At 41.8% G+C, this 15655-nt stretch overlaps 1 protein-coding gene across 4 annotated transcripts in view; it reads right to left on the bottom strand.

The window, feature by feature from the left end:
- LOC131360469 (ephrin type-B receptor 3-like) overlaps positions 1–15655 on the bottom strand; it is a 38137-nt gene that overhangs the window by 7843 nt on the left and 14639 nt on the right. For 2 of the 4 annotated variants that reach the window (XM_058400981.1, XM_058400979.1), the window contains exons 2-10: positions 10347–10411; positions 8112–8784; positions 5360–5515; positions 4126–4461; positions 2376–2500; positions 2068–2230; positions 1842–1950; positions 1004–1056; positions 585–719 (exon numbers count right to left, since the gene is read on the bottom strand). In XM_058400981.1, the coding sequence (XP_058256964.1) occupies positions 585–719; positions 1004–1056; positions 1842–1950; positions 2068–2230; positions 2376–2500; positions 4126–4461; positions 5360–5515; positions 8112–8784; positions 10347–10411 (1815 nt within the window). The remainder of the gene's footprint in view (positions 1–584; positions 720–1003; positions 1057–1841; positions 1951–2067; positions 2231–2375; positions 2501–4125; positions 4462–5359; positions 5516–8111; positions 8785–10346; positions 10412–15655) is intronic. The other 2 variants (XM_058400982.1, XM_058400980.1) reach the window with 1 other exon arrangement.

The raw sequence follows: 15655 nt of genomic DNA, 5'->3' as shown, positions 1-15655 counted from the left end.
GAGAGTCACAGGTTAGATACGAGGAACCAGGGAGAAGGGTGTGCACAAGGAGGAAGCAGGGAGTGCACAAGTGGGAAGCAGGGAGTGCACAAATAGGGAGCAGGAAGTGCATAAGCAGTACGCATGTAAAGGGTTAAACATCTAAACTAAGAGTGGCAGAGATAAATGCTGAGCACAGAGGTAAGAAGGAAGGGAAAATGGGGAAAGTGGTGCACTAGATTTTAAAGGCAGGAGAGGAGAACGGAGGGGACAGGAGTTTGGGATGGTTGAACGGTTTGTGTGCATGGTCTAGGGAGAAAGTGTGAAATTCAGGTGGGTCAAGAAAAGTACGGAGGAAAGTCACCACAAGCTGAACTGGGACACTCCAGGTCATAAAGAGCAAGTATAAATCAAGTGACTTTATGAAACGAGGGAGACAGGAGTAAAGCTGAACCCAGACACTGCAGGTTGCACCGAATCAGATCTGAGATATGAGTGAGGAGGGTCACTTAATGCTGAATTGTAACACTGCAGGTAGGCTACACTTTAAAGGTTTATGAGGATGAATTAAGCCTAGCATGTGGTGCCAGGTTGTTAGGACCTACCTGCTCCGATGACTTCCTCGATCTTCACACAGGAGACGTCGATCTCTTTAGCGAACTCGCGCACCGCCTCGTTCGGGTCCTCATAGGTGAAGGGGTCAATGTACACCTTCGCTCCTGAGCTCACTATTGGGGATTCAACAGTGACAAATAAACGCATAAACTACACGTCCTTCACTCAAAAAAGAACAATATCATTCAAATATTATAACAACATAGTAATAAACAGGTAATAACAAAGTAATAAACATACTAGATAAGCAAACTGTAATATAAGATAAACTACTACACACCCGAGAAATATTACACTTTATATATTCAAATATAACATTTAAAGCATTTAAAATAAACGTATTATTATTATTATTATTATTATTATTATTATTATTGTTATTGTTAAAGAATTATTAGTAGAAGCTTACTGTATTGCTGTAGTTTCTCTGTGTACTCAGACTCTGAGCCGTTCCTCTGTTTCCTGTGTGGGGAGCAGAGAATCTGTGAGTACAATTTGTGTGTGTGTGTGTGTGTCCGTGACAATCATTACAGTGTGATGATGGGTTCTTTATGAATCATATAAATTCACTGTACTGGATCATCGCACCTCACTGCTGCCAACATCAGTGTGGTCAGAGAGCAGACAGACAGTCAGTGATATTAACCTGTCTGTCTGCCTGTCTGTCTGAGTATCTGTCTGCCTGTCTGTCTATCTGTCTTTTTCTCCACTGAAATGGCTGACATTCCACCACATGAAACTGTAGCGTTTGGGACGGAACCCAGTGGGGGGGTTGGGCTGGGTTAAGGGGTGTGTGTGTTGAAGTTGTATGTTAATGCGATTCCTTTGTTGTCAAACCAGGGCAGGAATACCCACTGCTAATTTGCATACTATTTGCAATTCAAATGATTTCAGGCAAGTGTGCAAAGACTGTCAGATAGACAGGGAAACCTTCAACTCTGTCCCAATTCATATGATCCAGTGAGCAACTTTAAGTCCAAGAATCAAACAGCTATTCGGTCCAAAAGTCCATATAGTGCACTTAGTAGTGTACATCTAGGGAACTGTGAATGTGTGATAAAGCACAGACTTCTGACAGACACATGGCAACATTGTCTGGAATGACGGAACTGCCAAACCTACCCAAACGCATAGACATAGACAAGAACACATGGGCAAACACACACACACACACAGTATTTGGGTATTGTTCTAAATCCACACCCATGAAGATGAAGGGCTCCAAGAAAGAAAAGTGGAGTTCTTACTTGAGGCAGACAATGGCGATGGCAACCACGGCGATGATGAAAACCAGACCAGCCGTAGCAGAACCCACGATCAGTGGGAGCTGTTCCTGCAGAGACTTCTCTGGGTCCACTGAGAGACAGACAGGTGATGAGACAGACAGAGAAAGAGAATGAGATAGCTTTGTCTTTTAGTGTGTCTGTGTGGAGGACATGTGGATGTATAGTTGGTGTGTCAGTGTATGCATACCTTGGTGGTTGGTGCTAAAATGTGTTGGGTTGCTATAGCGACCATATCCAGCCACCGTCCTGGCTCGGACCTGTAGTACATATGCTGTCGCAGCCTTCAGCCCCTCGATCCGTGCTGAGCTGCGCTGAGCCGTCATAGTGTGTGCAATTGCATCTCCCTGATCCTACACACACACAAACACACACACACACACACAGACAAAATCATTAGTTACTAAATAAATTAATCTGACATTACTGATTCAAAGTGATTGAATGTTATTCCAAATGATTCAGTACATGATGCTCATGACTCTGTGATTCACTCACCTTCTCGTGATATTTAATTTCATAATCCAAAATGATTCCATTTGGTTTTTCTGGTGGAAGCCATGAGAGGCTCATGGTGCTCGCCGAAGCCCCCATTAGATGAACTGTGGGAACTGCAGATGGAGCTGAATGGAAAGAATAATGAATGAAAAACAATTCAATTCAAAATTCATGTAAAAATGTGAATAACGCTGACCATGAACAAAAATCTATTCGGTTCAAGGTGCTGAGTTCAAATACTCTGGTCAAAATGATTCAGTAGAACTGATTCAGTAGAAAGATTCAGTCTTATATGATTCTGCAGGATTTAACATGACGATGCATGAATTCATTTTCAATAAAATGATTCAATAGATTCAAATACGAACGGACATGATTCATCTGGAGTAAAAATGATTCCTTTTTTAACAAACACATGCCCTTTGTGCACAGTGCAGTACACACGCACACACACACACACACGCACACAGAGTTCAGATTTGGGATTAGCAGAAAGGCATTGTGTGTGTGTGTGTGTATTTCCTTGGAGAAAATGGGTTCTGAAATCCCTAGTGTGAAGAGACACAAATGACAAACTGGAAAGCTCAGTTCACACCCTTTACACACACACACAAACACACACACACACACACACAAACACACACACACACACAGTTCTTATCCAGTCATTCCTCTACTGTTCATTCTGCTTGGGGTTTCGCACACTTTCCGCCTTTTCTCCTCGTCCATTCCTTTCTCTCCCTCTTTCTTTTCTTTATGAATTGTTCTCTCCTTTCTCCCTCTTCGGCTTCGCATTTCCCCTTTTCTGCTTTCCTGCATTTCTTTGTCTTTTGTCATTACCCTTCTCCTAATCCCCACATCTCTCTCTCTCTGTCTTTCTCCCTCTCTCTCTCTGTCTCTCTCTCTCTCCCTCTCTCTCTCTGTCTAATCCTCAGATCTTTGATCATGTGTCTCTTCTGTTTTTTTCTTTGTTACCCCCCACTTTAAATCCCCCCCGGTTAGAGAACAATGCTCTGTATGGGGACTCTTCCCTCACCCCGGGATGCTCCTTGGGGGTAAAGATGGCCGCCACAGATTAGCGATGCTCTGTTTGCTTTTCTTCTTACAGGCTCAGTTCAGCTGTGTGAATATTCAGCCGGTGGCCGTGTGAGAATAATAATCAGAAATAATCTTAAACACAAACGCACTTAAGTCTCAGCAACCCTAAAATATGAAAAATCAAAAGCCTCTGCCTTCAACACACACACTGGTGTGAGGCAGTGGGTGTGTTTGAACCCCCACTAACCCGCAAAAAAACCCTTGTATTTCTTATTTCTGAAGCCATATTTGGGACACAGCCCACAATTCAGTGTGATTTAATGGAGCTGTTGTTCATGACATCATTGAATTAACAGTTATGAGAGAAACAGGTAGAGTGAGAAAGACTGAGAGAGAAGTACACACAAAGAGAGAGAGAGAGAGAGAGAGAGAGAGAGAAAGTGAGTGAGAGAGAGAGTAAGAGAGAGAGAGACTCAAACAGATAAACAGGAAGAGAAAGACAGAGACACAGGCAGGAAGATATAGAAATAGGGAATGACAAAGAGAGATGGACAAACTGACAATCAGAGAGCGAGAGAGAGAGATAAACAGACAGAGAGACAAAAAGAAAAAACAAATTACAGACAAATTACAGAGTGAGGAGACAAACAGACAGGTAGAGACAGATAGAGAAGACAGACACAAACACACACACACACACTCGCTCTCTCACCAGCTTGGTTGGTGGTGATGTTGACGGAGGTGTACTGTGGTGGATGTGGGCTCTTATTGGACACTCCGTTGACTGCCTGGATCTCAAAGCTGTACTGTGTGTGTGCCTGCAGGTTCCTGATGGCCACACGGCGCTCTGTCAGGCCCAGGTGTCGCGGCGACACGTCCACGTTATCGTCACAGCGTGTGCATGCTCCATGCTCTGTCACACACTTCTTACAGATGACGTTGTAGAGCAGATCATCACGGCCACCCAGGTCCTTCGGCTCGCTCCACTCCAACACCAGAGACGTCTCATTCACGTTGGAGATCACGCTACGCGGAGCAGACGGCACCGCTGTGAGGAATAAAATTATTATTATTACTGTTTTGTTAAATTATTAAGCATTAATAAAATGAAAGCATTAAAGGGAAATTAAATATTAAATAAATAAATATCGTTAAATAAATCTAAATATTTAAAAAATTATGGCCTGAATTATGGAGTGTGTGTGTGTCATTATGTATTTGACTTCATGCATCCTACTGTGTGACTTTTTCTCATTGCAGAGATGAAAGAAAGCCTAATTTTCACCTCCGACCTTCTCTAAACTCCTCTAATTTAACACACACACACACACAATCTATGAAGTACACACTGAATGTGTGTACTGAGCTCCTCTCTTTCTAGGGAGTGGGAATTAATCTGTCTATCCGTGCTGCACACGTTTATCAGCTGTGTTTGACTCTCCCACAGAGCAGAGAGAGAGAGAGAGAGAGAGAGAGAGAGAGACAGACAGACAGACAGACAGACAGACAGAGAAGGGAGTAGCTAGACAGACAAGGAGACAGATAGTAAGACAGAGACAGACATCCAAAGACAGGGATACAAAGAGACATATGGACAGATAAATGGACCAAGAGAGAGACAGAGAGAGCGAGACAGAGAGAGAGAGAGAGAGAGAGAGAGAGAGAAAGACAGACGGACGGACAGACAGGCAGTCAGAGGAGCATATGTTCAGGGAATTCAGAGTGTCAGTGTGTGTGTGGTGCTGCAGCGGGTTGTACTGATCCTCTATTGTGTTACTGAGTTTTATGGCTGCATTCATACTACTTAAGTGTGCGTGTGAGCAAATAAGCACTCGGCTAATTAAGTTTTAGTACAGGAGGCTTATAAATCTTCCACAGTAAGAATCCACAGCATGGCTTTGTGCATGCGTGTGTGTTTGTGTGTGTGTGTATGTGTGTGTGCTCACCAGTGCAGGCGGTGTCAGGAGTGTCACTGTCAGCTCGGTAGAATCCGTTCTTGCAGCTGCAGGTGGATGAAGCGGCAGAAATCGAGCGACTGTTTGGAGGACATGGGGTACATGGCCCTTCACCCTGCTTCCACTTAAACAGACCAGGACTGCATGCTACACACACACACACACACACACAGTTAATGCAATGCACATGATCTTCAACAAAACTGCTTTATTTCGGCACTATGGATGACACTCTGTGTGTGTGTGTGTGTGTGTGTGTGAGACAGTGACATTTCTCTGCAGGATATTCGTCCACAGAATCTTGAATGAACATTTTTTCACTTTATAATAGCGGCGTTTTTATTAGTAGCAGTGTTTACGAGTTTCCGATAAAGCCGCTTTCATGTTTATCTATCTTTATGTATACTTCTGAAGAAACACCACCACACACTTGAGTCCAAAAGTTTGCAAAAAGCACACATAACTGTATGAATGACACACACCTTACAACACACATTAACCTGACTGTAAATGAAATGAAAACACAGTCAAACTCCACTGAGTGTAAAAGCTAGCATGATTAGCTGCGCATGTTAGCACTGTTCAGCGCAGACAGTGCTAATAGAGGCTACGAGGCAGGAATATATAATGTTTAACTCAATTAGCACTAAATGCTAATAACATTACTGGTGTCTTTAAAACAGTGTTTGAGTTTTTAACAACCCCTCTCTGTAATCTTGGACTTCTGGACCTGAAGGAATAACACATTAGCACAAACTCCTAAACCATTAGCGCTTAAAGCTAACATTTTAGTGCTACTCTTGTTTATTTATCCATTAATCAGGGGTTCAACAGCTTCAAGGCTAAGAGTTAACACAGTTTTTACTGACTGACTCTGAGTTCTTCCTGCTTTTATTTCTCCAGAGTTAGAGCCAAGAAAAATCGATTTAAAAAAAAGTGAAGAGGATAAAAATGGAGTTTTTTTCCCCCTGAAAGTAAGCTAGGTGTTTTCCATAAGCTCTTTTTCATTTCTTCAAGCTGTACTGATATAACATCTCATATGTCAGACAGAGAGAGAAAGAGAGAGAGAATGAAAGGAGGGCAGACAGACAAACAGAAAGACAAACAGACAGAAGGATAAAGAGACTCACAGACAGAGAAATAGATAGATATAGTAAGATGGATAGTAGAACATCAGACACAGTGGAGAAGGTAATGAGAGTGACAGACAGACAGACAGACAGACAGACAGACAGACATAGATAGATAGATAGATAGATAGATAGATAGATAGATAGATAGATAGATAGATAGATAGATAGATAGATAGATAGACTGAACAGTCTGACAGGAAGACAGAGAGAGAGACATGGTAAGAATAAGAGACAGACAGACAGCCAAACAAAGAAAAAGTCAACGACACACACACACACACACACAGAGCGAGTCACAGAGAAAGAGGAACATTTTCCTGATTGTGAATGTAGTGAATAAAGAAGAAAGTAAACAAGCAAGAAAGGAATCGAACAGATTTAATATTCATTGCAACATCTCCATGCTGCTCAGTGGAGTATTAACATGACTAAAGATTAATGTGTGAATGAGAGAGCAACATGGAGATAAAGACAGATGGAGAGAGTGAGTGAGAAAGACAGATTTTTTCCTCTTTTCCTATCCGGTTGTTTGATTAGTGAGAGTTTATCAGCTCCAGTCTCCGGCCGGTTTCACCTTCAGCTGCTCTGCGAGAATAAATGAGGTTTTAAACAGGGAGCTGGAGTCTATGCTCATGTTCCCTCACTGCATTAACCCTAATGAAGTGTACACTACTTAGCGTTGCCTTCACGAAGTCTGTGCAGATTTGATAGCAATTTATTTTCTCTTCATGTCAGTGCCAGTGCAAATTTTCCAGTGCACTTTTAAAATCAGGAAGCAAGGCAACCAAAAAGTTTCAAAAACAGGAACTAAAAAAAAAAACCCCAAAAGTTTATTCCAAGCCAACTTCCAAGACATCTGAAGTGGTTACCATAGCAACAGCAAAAGCAAAGTGGTAAAAAAAAAAGCTGCAGTCAGTAAAATCCAAAAAGAAAAAGTGCTGGTGATAAAATTAGCACAAACCTGACGAGACTGTTTATTATAGTCATTTTTTTTAACCAATCAGCACTTAAAAGCGCTTTTAGCTCCGCCCCTAATCACCATCACTAATAAACAGCAGACTTTCACACTGTTCATTAAAATGAATTAAACAAAAAAAAATCCCTTTTTTGTGTCCGTAGTGGGGTTTTTTATTTTATGTTATAATAAATACTTAATAAAGTGGGTCATTTTGTCCTGAACAGAGAGTTAAAGTTTCACCGGATCATTTCCACTCCGTCTCTCGCTTTGACCTTTCCAGTACCCGTGGTTTTCACTTCACTGCACTTAAATTCACCTCAGTGTGATTTCTCCTTTTTCACCCTCTCTCTCTCCCTCTTCCTCTCTTTCCCTTTCTGACATTTACTTATTCACTCCTTCGTTCTGCTCAAATTGAGGCTAAGTATCTGAATCTCCTGTGCAGACCAGAAAAACCGGCTCCACACTTCCAGTTAGCATAAGCCATCTGGAGCGATAAAGACAAAATCGCACCGTTAGAAGTTAGTGTGTAAGGCATGACTTGATTATCAGTTATAAGATTTAAAGTGACACACAATTCCTCAGAATCCCCTATCACCTATAACTCTATGTATCATGGCTTAAATTGTGTGTTGTATATTGTTCATTATCTTACCTTGGCATTGTGTTTCTCTAGTAGCGGGTTCAAATCCAGACATGCAAGTGCAGGAACCCACAGGAACCATCCACTCCCCATCTCCATTACAGTAGAGCTTCAAAGGGACGGACAGCTCCACGGCGTTGGGGACGCAAGTCCCTGGGGCAATCACCAGAGACGTGGCCTCGGCTCCAGTTGCCGTCTCAGGAAACACAGCGAAGTTGGCAATGGTTGTGGAACACTTTTTATAGAACACCCGAACGGAGATGAGTGACATGCAGGCTCCCAGATCCTGGAACGCCAAATAGAATCCGTTCTTGGAGAGTGGACCAAAGCTGCGGATCTTGGTGTTGACGCGTCCAGACTCCAGTGCGAAGAAGCTTTCGTCCGGAGCAATGGTGTCCACTTTGACATACGGGTTCTCCATCCAGAACGGGCTGGTGGAGGTGGCCGAGTCCGAGTCAGACTCATAGTAGAAGAGGTTAAAAGTCTCTTTGCAGGAGCCGGGAATGTTGGGAATGCTATTACAGTCCCGCACAGTGAACTTCAGCTCCACGTACACTCGCAGCACATCCTTCCTCGGTATAAAGTCGCTGCGCAGCCAGTTGTTCTGGTTCAGCTCTCGGACGTTACACACCTGGTACGTCCTGATTGGGTTCATGGCATCATCATAGCCGCTCACTTCCTCCCACTGAGACAGAGACAGAGAGAGAGAGAGAGAGAGAGAGAGAACTAATATAAAAAAACTCGAAGTTCCACAACCCCTATCTTCACTACAGACTGTGCTGCTTTATGTGGCTTTATGTGTAAGACTATTTCATGAAATAAATAGATTCCAGAGAGATGGAGAGAAAGACAGAAAGGCAGATACACAAACAGAGAGAGAAACAGATAGAGACAGACAGAGAAACACAGACAGATGTACATACAGAAACAGGTACAGAGAGAGTAAGTGAGAGACAGAAACACACACACACAAAGAGAGACAGGTACAGAGAGAGTAAGTGAGACAAACAGAAACACAGACACATATGCACACACAAAGAGAGAGAGAGACAGTTACAGAGAGAGTAAGTGAGACAAACAGAAATATAGACACATATGCACACACAAAGAGAGAGAGAGACAGTTACAGAGAGAGTAAGTGAGACAAACAGAAATATAGACACATATGCACACACAAAGAGAGAGAGAGACAGTTACAGAGAGAGTAAGTGAGACAAACAGAAATATAGACACATATGCACACACAAAGAGAGAGAGAGACAGTTACAGAGAGAGTAAGTGAGACAAACAGAAATATAGACACATATGCACACACAAAGAGAGAGAGAGACAGTTACAGAGAGAGTAAGTGAGACAAACAGAAATATAGACACATATGCACACACAGAGAGAGAGAGAGACAGTTACAGAGAGAGTAAGTGAGACAAACAGAAATATAGACACATATGCACACACAAAGAGAGAGAGAGACAGGTACAGAGAGAGTAAGTGAGACAAACAGAAACATAGACACATATGCACACACAGAGAGAGAGAGACAGGTACAGAGAGAGTAAGTGAGACAAACAGAAACATAGACACATATGCACACACAGAGAGAGAGAGACAGGTACAGAGATAGTAAGTGAGACAAACAGAAATATAGACACATATGCACACACAAAGAGAGAGAGAGACAGGTACAGAGAGAGTAAGTGAGACAAACAGAAACATAGACACATATGCACACACAGAGAGAGAGAGACAGGTACAGAGAGAGTAAGTGAGACAAACAGAAATATAGACACATATGCACACACAGAGAGAGAGAGACAGGTACAGAGAGAGTAAGTAAGACAAACAGAAACATAGACACATATGCACACACAAAGAGAGAGAGAGACAGTTACAGAGAGAGTAAGTGAGACAAACAGAAACACACACACACAAAGAGAGAGAGAGACAGGTACAGAGAGAGTAAGTGAGACAAACAGAAACACACACACACAAAGAGAGAGAGAGACAGGTACAGAGAGAGTAAGTGAGACAAACAGAAACACACACACACAAAGAGAGAGAGAGAGCCAGAGAGAGTAAGTGAGACAAACAGAAACATAGACACATATGCACACACAAAGAGAGAGAGAGACAGGTACAGAGAGAGTAAGTGAGACAAACAGAAACACACACACACAAAGAGAGAGAGAGAGCCAGAGAGAGTAAGTGAGACAGACAGACAGATAGAGAGACATACAGACAGACACTTACCCCAGTCTCGGGATGTGAGGTCCACGCCAGCTCTGTTGTGGCCCATTTGGTGTCCATTAATGTTTCTGAAAACAAACAACAAACACACTAATGAATTTATTTGTGTAGTGCAGCGGTGGCTCAGGGTTTAAGGCTATATGATCTGAAGTTTGGGTTTCAAGCCCAAGGACCACCATGATGCTTCTTCTTCTGCTGCTCTGATCCCAGTCTCCTGTGATTTATATGTACACACATTTATGTGTGCATATATGAACACTAATATGTGTGTGTGTGTGTGCGTGTGCGTGTGTTCTGAGTCAGTGGAAAAACAGCATAATGTTCAGGAGAGTGAACGGTGTGTATGTGTGTGTTCTACTGTTTTCTCTATTGTGAACACTTTGCTAGCGGTGCTGAAAAACAGCAAAGCTTTGCGAACTGTGTTTTAGATAAGGAGGCAAAACACACACACTCACACACTCAGTTACATATACGTGTACAAAATTCTCTCTCACACATGATTGGCCATACAATACACCACATTCAATTCACACCTATCCTGTTGCCTTAAAAATTATTTAATAATTTAATAATAAAATAAATGTCATTTCATAAACTAGCTGAAGTGTGTTACTAGCTAATCTAGCCATTGGTATGCCATGTAGGATTCTATAGTTTGCTATAGGTTGGTTGCTAGCTAGTGAAAGTATCACACACTGAATACCAGCACATGGCATTAAACTTCAGCTTCCCAGAATTCCTAACTCAGATTAGCATTCCAGATCCATGTGTTTGTGTGTGCAACTTAAACGAGTGGATTACACACTCATTATCAAGCTGCTTCAGACACAAAACAGAAAAAAACCTGCTGACGCACACACACACACACACACACACACACATGCTCTCTAATCCGATAATGACAGAGCTGAGCTAATAACAGAGAGAGTCAGAGTGTCCAACACACACACACACACACACACACTTTGCTTAAGGTTACAAACCTCTTAAAATATTTCTTTGTACCAACAACCAACCCTTTTAAAGACAGTGTGTGTGTGTGTGTGTGTGTGTGTGTGTGTGTGTGTGTGTGTGTGTGTGTATAAAAACACCATTATTAAGACTAGAAGAATTTTTACGGACTTAATGACTTGGCTTTAATGGCTGCCCCTGAGGCAGGTGAGATTAGTTCAAGATTTTTATCCAAATGTTTCACAAGCTTGGTTTTAGTTTCCGTGCTGTACAACAAACAAAAACACATCAAATACAGAAACTGAATGTCACACGTTAACATGCTCAACACAACACAAGAAAACACCAGGCGCCAAAACCGACCGCTACACATCACAGGTCAGAAACCAAACACAATATATTAAATACTCAGAGTCATAAGTCAAATATTCAGTACTAACCAGTGAACATCACATGATGATAAGGTAATCAATACTACACACGAAATACTCAACACTATACACCAGACATCAAACCCCAACTTCAAATGCTAATCATCAGTTCCTTTAAACTACATGGACCAAGTCAAACGATCAGCCTGAAAATATTATAAAAATGAAACCGGACATAAAATACCAACTGAAATGAAACATCAAGCAGAAAAACGATCCAAATTTCAATTCACCAAACATCCTGGGAACACATCTGTGTTTACATTTTCTACTTTTATGCTGCAAACGTTATTGTTATACACTGACCATCAAACGCTAAGCCAAAACATCAAGCAGTAAACAACAAAACAAAACAAAACAACAAAACACATCAAACGGTAAACAACACCAGCAAAACAAAACAACACACCAAACATCAAACAGTAAACAACAATAGCAGAAAACAACAAAACAACACATCAAACACCAAAGATCAAGTGGTAAACAACAACAGCAAAAAAAAACAACACACCAAACACCACAAAACTTCAACCAAATACAAAACACTGAACTTTAAAAACTTCAAACATCCCATAATACTAGATACTGTACCTAGCAAGTAAATATGACCCATAATGCGCTGTTGCTATGGAAACATATAACTTGACACTGAGATCTAACATCTGGAGTCTGTCTCCATGTCCTTACTGAGCTTTATGACAATTAAATTAGTGCTCATCATCCGTACTGACACACACACACACACACACACGCACATACACACACACTTACACACACACACACTTTATTAAAAGCTGATAACTCCAGCGCTCACTGTGACTTTGTCTTTTTTATTCTTTGCTTAATTGATTTTTTTTCCTGCTGTCTCTCTCCGCCGCTTTGTTCTGACATTGCAAAGAGACAGCGCAACGCCACACACACACACACACACACACATTCGAGCAGTGTTTGGCCACACTACACAGAGATGTGTCAACAGCAGTGAGAGAAGAAAACACTCCATTAAATCTATTAAAGCCATTAACCTGATTGGGCGCTCTGAGCTTTTGTTACTGCTTTTATTGGCTCTGGGGACGGGGGTGGTTGTGTTTGGGTGCGGGTGGGTGAGGGGGTATTTAGACAGAGATGGGGGACTTTTGAAATTTTCCTTTGAATAAACTCAAGACAGAAACAAAACCTCCCTCAAAATCCCTCCATACACCTGCTGTCCATCAACACAACAGACTCACAGTTTCTCTCTCTCTCTCTGTCTGTCTCTCTTCATCAATCTCTCTGTCTGCCTCTCTCTCTCTCTCTCTCTGTCTCTCCCTGTACCACCCCCCCGCCTCTCTCTCTAGCTGTCTTTCTGTCTCTCTCTCTCTCTCTCTCTGTGTCTTTCTTTCGCTGTCTCTCTCTCTCTGATGACATCATCAAACAGCGCCAGTGAATCAAACCCGTAATAAGAGCCGCATTTTAAGATGGGACATCTACACAGACTTGTGAATTAAAAAAACAAACAGATCAAATAAGGTAATCGAGAGATATGCAATCAGAACAGACATTACTGTTACCATAGCTACAACTCAGCTACAACTGCTGTACTGCTTGGAAAATACTACCAAACACAACATTTAGTGTGTGTGTGTGTGTGTGTGGTGTTTTTACTAAGAAGCTATTTGTGGGTCTGGTAACATTCTCTTAATCAAAAACATGCAACAATGGTGTGTGTGTGTGTGTGTGAGGACTTTTGTTTCATTTCCCATTCTGAATAAAAATCTCTCTCTCTCTCTCTCTCTCTCGCTCTCTCTCTCTCTCTCTCACACACACACACACACTCTCTCTCTCTCTCTCTCTCTGTTGCATCTCTCTTCTTTTCTTTATTCTCAATCTCATTATTTCTCTCTTTTTCCTTCTTTCTCTTTAATTACACAACTGTGTGTATGTGTGTTTGTGTGTGCGCATCTGTGTGTGTGCGTGTTTGTGCGTGTGTGACTACCAGGAGCCTTGAGGGGAGATGTCTGTGCACCAGGTGTGCTTATGAATCAGTGTGCATATGTGAGTGCGCGTTCCAGCTCATTATGGTGGCTGTGTATCATCCGTTTAGGTCAGAAAGCACGCACACACACACACACACACACACACACACATACACACACACACTCATTTATATCCCATGAGGACAGGTCACACTGATACTGTGAAATCAAGATCTGGCAAGCTAAACTATTAATGAGCACTTAAGCTAACACACACACACACAGACTAGTGACACACGCAAGCCTTACAGTAAGTATGTGATGTCAGAAACATTACTCCATTAAAATTGCTTGCTCACTAATTAGTCACTCATTACAGACTGTGTGTGTGTGTGTGTGTGTGTCTATTTATTCATTAAGTACTCAATGACTTCTAAACACTAGAAATGACCAACATGCAGCACACCTCTCTCAAACACTTTTAAAGTTTCCCTTTGCCTTTTGAGTTGAACAGTCAGTGAAATTAGACTCCTGCAGTGAGACTGTCTGGCAATACAATCTGTCTGTCTTTCTGTGCAAGTGTGTGTCTGTGCGAGTGTGTGTGTGTTCTAACGTGTTAGCTTAAGTGCTCATTAATAGTTTAGCACCTCTGCTCTTGATTTCGCAGTATCGGTGTGTTCTGTCCTCTCAGGGTGTGAAGTGTGTGTGTGTGCGCGTTATCACAGTGTGCTAGTGTTAGCTTAAGTGCTCATTAATAGTTTAGCACTATTAATGATGAGATAGGGGAAGGAATTCCTTACTGATGCAAAACCTTAAATTAATTCTCCTGTTGGAAATTCTATAATAAATGTGTAAGATAATGCACTACAGCGCCAATCTTCTGCACTGGGATTCCAGTGGCTTTACACCAATGAGCTTGTTCCAGTATGTTAGCGGTTTTGTAGTAACTGCTTACTCAGATGATGTGATGAGGCTTTCTGTAAAGAGAGGGTTCTGGAAGGAGTCTCCAGTCTCAGTGCATTTTAAACCCTACATCTTCAGGACAGAGGAGCTTGTGGTTTCTCTGTAACGTGACAAACTGTTGTTGGAATGAAGTGAAAACTGTGAGAAGTGCTAGTTTAGTGGTGAAGGAGTTGGAATACTGATCTGAAGGTTGTGAGATCAAATCCCATGTCCACCAAGCCCCCACTGCTGGGTCCCTGAGCAAGGCCCTTAACCCTCACTTGCTCAATGAAGTAGATAAAGTAAGTTGCTCTAGATAAGGGTGTATGCCGGAAATGTGAAAACATGAGCTAGCTCTTTCACTAATGTTCCACAACATAAATGATAAAAAAATTATGAAGTATAATTCTAGTTATTTATCGTTTACAAACTTGTTCTTCCATAAGAAACATAAAACACTTGAGGCCGTTGTGATATAACAACACACCCCCGCAGGTTGTATTCCATATATATACACCCTATACGTGTGTTTATCTTGATACAATTTCCATATGTCAGATAAGCAGGAACATTTACATACAGATATGTGTGTGTGTATGTGTGTGTGTGGGTGTTGCGCTAATTGACTGTGGCTTTGTCACGTGACTTTAATTACAGATTATTAGAGTCCTAGAGTTTCAGCCTCGTGTTTATGAATTGCTCTCACTAAAGGACATCACGGCAGTTTATTTGTGTGAACACACACACACACACACACACACGCTCTTATAAGCTGTAGTGTGCCATTTAGAGATGACACTCTTAACCCAGACCTGAAAGTGATCTGTCTCTCAAGCTCACGGCCTGAATATGAATATTAATGACTTTATGCTAATTACTGTCTCTCACCAGCTCACCATACTTTCTCTCTTTCTCCCTCTCCAGTCTCGTTTTGCTTTCTTTCTTCAACTTTCCTACATTCCGCTTCCTGTCCTCATCGTCTCTTTCCTATTCTATCTCTCGCTCCTTGTCTCTCGATCTCTATTGTCTTCTC

The sequence above is a fragment of the Hemibagrus wyckioides genome, linkage group LG10 (genome assembly GCF_019097595.1).
Source record: "Hemibagrus wyckioides isolate EC202008001 linkage group LG10, SWU_Hwy_1.0, whole genome shotgun sequence".
NCBI lineage: Eukaryota > Metazoa > Chordata > Actinopteri > Siluriformes > Bagridae > Hemibagrus > Hemibagrus wyckioides.
This window is presented reverse-complemented; position numbering and strand designations above follow the sequence as displayed.